This window comes from Etheostoma cragini, chromosome 22 (assembly GCF_013103735.1).
Source record: "Etheostoma cragini isolate CJK2018 chromosome 22, CSU_Ecrag_1.0, whole genome shotgun sequence".
NCBI classification, from domain to species: domain Eukaryota; kingdom Metazoa; phylum Chordata; class Actinopteri; order Perciformes; family Percidae; genus Etheostoma; species Etheostoma cragini.
The window spans coordinates 21726202-21730231 of record NC_048428.1 but is presented as its reverse complement, the minus strand read 5'-3'; the positions used below and the strand labels follow the sequence as shown (position 1 = coordinate 21730231).

General features: G+C 44.3%; 1 protein-coding gene across 1 annotated transcript in view; it reads left to right on the top strand.

Annotated features, from left to right (window-relative positions):
• Positions 1-644: 644 nt before the first annotated feature.
• lrrc34 (leucine rich repeat containing 34) overlaps positions 645-4030 on the top strand; it is a gene marked incomplete at its 5' end in the record, with an annotated part of 6881 nt that continues 3495 nt past the window's right edge. The window contains 7 exon segments of the mRNA XM_034862807.1: positions 645-756; positions 841-905; positions 1672-1758; positions 2309-2437; positions 2706-2801; positions 2910-3064; positions 3664-3885. Of these exon segments, the coding sequence (XP_034718698.1) occupies positions 645-756; positions 841-905; positions 1672-1758; positions 2309-2437; positions 2706-2801; positions 2910-3064; positions 3664-3885 (866 nt within the window).

The following is a 4030-nucleotide window of genomic DNA, read 5'->3' as shown; positions in this document are numbered from 1 at the left end:
CCCCCCCCCCTCCTGAGGAAACCCATTTCGGCCGCTTGTACCCTGGATCTGGTTCTTTGGGTCCCGGCCCAGCCTTCAGGACCATGGGTGAGGGTAGGAACGAACACTGACCGCTAGATCGAGATCTTTGCCTTCTGGCTCAGCTCTCTTTTTGTCACAACGGTGCGATAAACAGAACGTAGTACCGCACCGGCCGCTCCGATGCTCCGACCAATCTCACGCTCCATGGTCCCCTCACTCGCGAACAAGACCCTAAAGGTACTTAAACTCCTTCACTTGGGGTAAGGACATCTGAGAGATGTCTTGCAGTGGGAATCAAACCCAGGTCTCCCACACCAAAGACAACAATCACATCCACTGCGCCATCCCCACTGATACTATGACAACGCAACAACTTTTTTCTTCTTTTGACGCGTGACTTCCTACTTTAGAAAATAAAACCCATAGACTGTATATTAATAGTAATAACTATCAGCCACATATAAAACAACGGAAATCCATTTGTGTTATTTCCGTCCAAAAGAATGTAAAATCAAATCTCAGATTTCAGACTTGCAGAGTGCTCCTGAAGGCAGCAAGGGGGCCTGTTTACTAAATCAATTCAAGTGTTTTTGTTGTTGTTGTTGTGTGTGTTTTTCGGCTGAAGTGTGACCTTAAAACTGACCGGAAACAGCCGCCTGAGAACCGTTCAGCGACTCAACGACGACGATGTTCTCGCTATCTCCGAATGTCTGAGGAACAACCACAGCGTGTCAGGTGAGCAGTCAGGTCAGGGGCAACACGCCATGACAACAACTTTCTTTTTAAACAATTTAAACCTTGTTTTCTTTGTGTCAACAGGTCTCGATGTCAGGTACAATAACGTAACAGATGAAGGGGTCGGACACCTTGTTGGCCTCTTACAGGTGAGCAGGAAATGGGACAACGTTACGATCTAAAGGTGTCCGATTTTTAAGTTTTACTAGACAGGAGTAGCATTATTAGATTAGATTAGATTCAACTTTACTGTCATTACACAGGTACAAGGCAATGTAATGCAGTTTGGGTCTAATTAGAAGTGCAATAGCAGCAGGTGCAGGATATACACTGGTTCCATAAGTGCAGGACATGGATATGTACTGGATAAATATAGAGATGAATACTATTATAAACAGAATTTTATAGATGGGTTTGTCCTATGAATATAAAATATAGATAACTAGTATTGTGAGCAAGATTTACAGCTGGATATGTACTGAATATAATATAAAGGTGGATATTACTATAAGTAGAAATTTTTAAAGATATGTGCAAATAACATACTATACAGATGGTTTACAGAGTTTACAGGTGAGTATGTACTATTAATATATATATACAGGCGGCTATTATTATAGACAGAGTTTTTATAGATAGATATAATAAGTTAAGCTAAAATGAGCAGTATAACTATGGATTTAAAGGTAGTACAAATAAAGTTTGGGCAGAAGCTAATTGAGTTAAACTGCAGTGGAAACTACTTGCATATTACAGTTAAAGTACGGTATTGCAGATGTATATGTAAACAAATGGTACTGTAAATAAACAGTCAGCAGTGCAAATTGAAATGTAAGTAGTGCAAAAAAAGATGCAGATCCATACTCCATGTGGGGTTTCTCTTTTAATATTCATGTTTCTGTTTTCCCCGAGCAGGACGACGGCTCAGCTCTGCGCTCCCTGGACCTGATGTTCAACGACATCCAGAGGGATGGAGCTGAAGTTCTGGCCAAGGGCCTGCAGGTTCTCTCACACACACACACACACACACACACACACACACACACACACACACACACACACACACACACACACACACACACACACACACACTTCTACATCCGGTCTGTCTCTCAGCTCCAGCTTTTTGTTTTTCCTTCTGAAGACACACAGTACATATTTAGAAACATAATTAGTTACTTGCACTATTTCCTTCTGTTTGTTTGATTAAAACTACAGAGAGCAGCTGGCTTAAAAAAAATAAATAAATAAATAAATAAAAGTATTTTGCTGGCGTGACGGACGAATCCACATTTGGTGCTCCAGTGAGTCTGTGTGGCAGCAGGCCAGTGTGTGCAGGACTGAATAAAGTACAGTGTGTTCATGGTGATGATGGGACATGCCAATCAGTGCAACAGTGTGGCTCATTGGTGTTTTCTTTTGGCTGTGATATGCACACAATACTTAGATACAGTCACTGGATACAGTCACTGTAGAATCAAGTCTGCAGATGGGATTTTTTTATTTTTTATTTTAATAATCTCTCCCTCTCTTGCTCTCTCCCTCTCCCTAGTGTAACAGAACCTTGCTCTCTCTCAGGCTGTCAGGAAACAAGATCGGGAACAGAGGAGCGATGCACCTGGCCAGCATGCTGCAGGTCAACAGCACCCTGAAGGAGCTGCAGCTGGCGGACTGCGACCTGGTAAACACATGCACGCAAATAAGTCAAAATGTCTCAGATTCCAGCATCTTAAATGGGAATATTTCCTAGTTTCTCCTCTCCTCTGTGACAGTAAAGTGAACAAAACAAGACATTTGAGGACGTCATCTTGGGCTTTGGGAAACAGCACATTTTCTGACATTTTATAGACCGAACTACTAATCCATTAATCCAGAAAATAACCCACAGGTTGATCAACTATAAAAAATAATGGCTAGTTGCAGCCCTGGTTGTGTCTCTGTCCCTGCAGGACACTCAGAGTGTGATTGCGTTTGCCATCGTGTTGAAAAGCAACAAGACTCTTCTCTCTGTCGATATCAGCCGGCCACTGCTCTTCAGCCACCAGGTACAAACACACAAAGCATCTCGCTGGTGTGTCACACAGGCGAAAATCACATTTCATACTTGATACGAGGCCAGGATCAGCCCTGATGTACGTACGTATGTCTCTCAGGAGGAGTGCATGGTGCACCTCTCTGAGATGCTGGTGGTGAACAGCAGCCTGGTGGAGCTCCACCTGGGGAAGATGGGGATGACCGACACCGGGATGGAGAGGCTGACTGAAGGCCTGCGGCTCAACCGCAGCCTGCGCTACCTGGACCTGCGCTGGTAGGAACCATGGATGTATTCAAAAAAAAACTGGATACAGCGTTCGAGGTGGAGTCCTGATTATTTCTATGAGAGATGCTCAGTGGCGCATAAAGCCAAAAAAGTTCAACTTACACATATAAAATGACCCTGTGCGGCCCATAGTGCGGGCGCACAAAAGACCCCGGAAGTGACCGGCTACTTCCAGTTTAGTGCTCTGCTAACTTCAATGGGGATTAAATGATTTAATCATGGGGCTCTTCCATCCATTCCGAGTGTTATCGGACCGAATGGATCAAATTCTCACATTGAAACAGCGCGGGGGGGCTTGTGATGCTCAAAAAAATGCATCTACTGATTTACAGACGTCTCTTTAAGTCCATGGGAAAAAGTCTTTTTGGGCCCCATGGCATCATGTGACAGACATGGAAGTTATTATTCCACTGTGTGGCCACTATGTCGAGTTGTGCACTTCCTGGTAAGAACACAAACATCCATCTAGTTATTTCATCCTTAAAATTCCCTCTGATCCCCGGGCAGGATGGAGGGAAACGGTTGAATTTCAGAATACCCTTACGGTCTCCCATACTTCTTCTTCCTCTTGTCTTTGTCCCCTGCAGTAACCGCGTGACTCGTGATGGCGTGCGTCTTCTAGCCGAGCTGCTGAAGCAGAACCAGACCCTGGAGATCATAGATCTGTCATCCAATCGGATTGAAGATGAAGGTGCTGGGTACCTGAGCGAGGCCATCGCCTGGCCAGGCTGCGCCCTGAGAGAGTGAGTCCAACACACTCAGACAAACAGCATCCGTACAACACCAGGTATCCATCAGGAAGTCTTAAGGTCCCATGACATGGTCCTCTTTGGATGCTTTTATATAGACCTTAGTGGAGTGGTCCCCTAATACTGGATCTTAAGTCTCTTTTATATAGACCTTAGTGGTCCCCTAATACTGTATCTGAAGTCTCTTTTATATAGACCTTAGTGG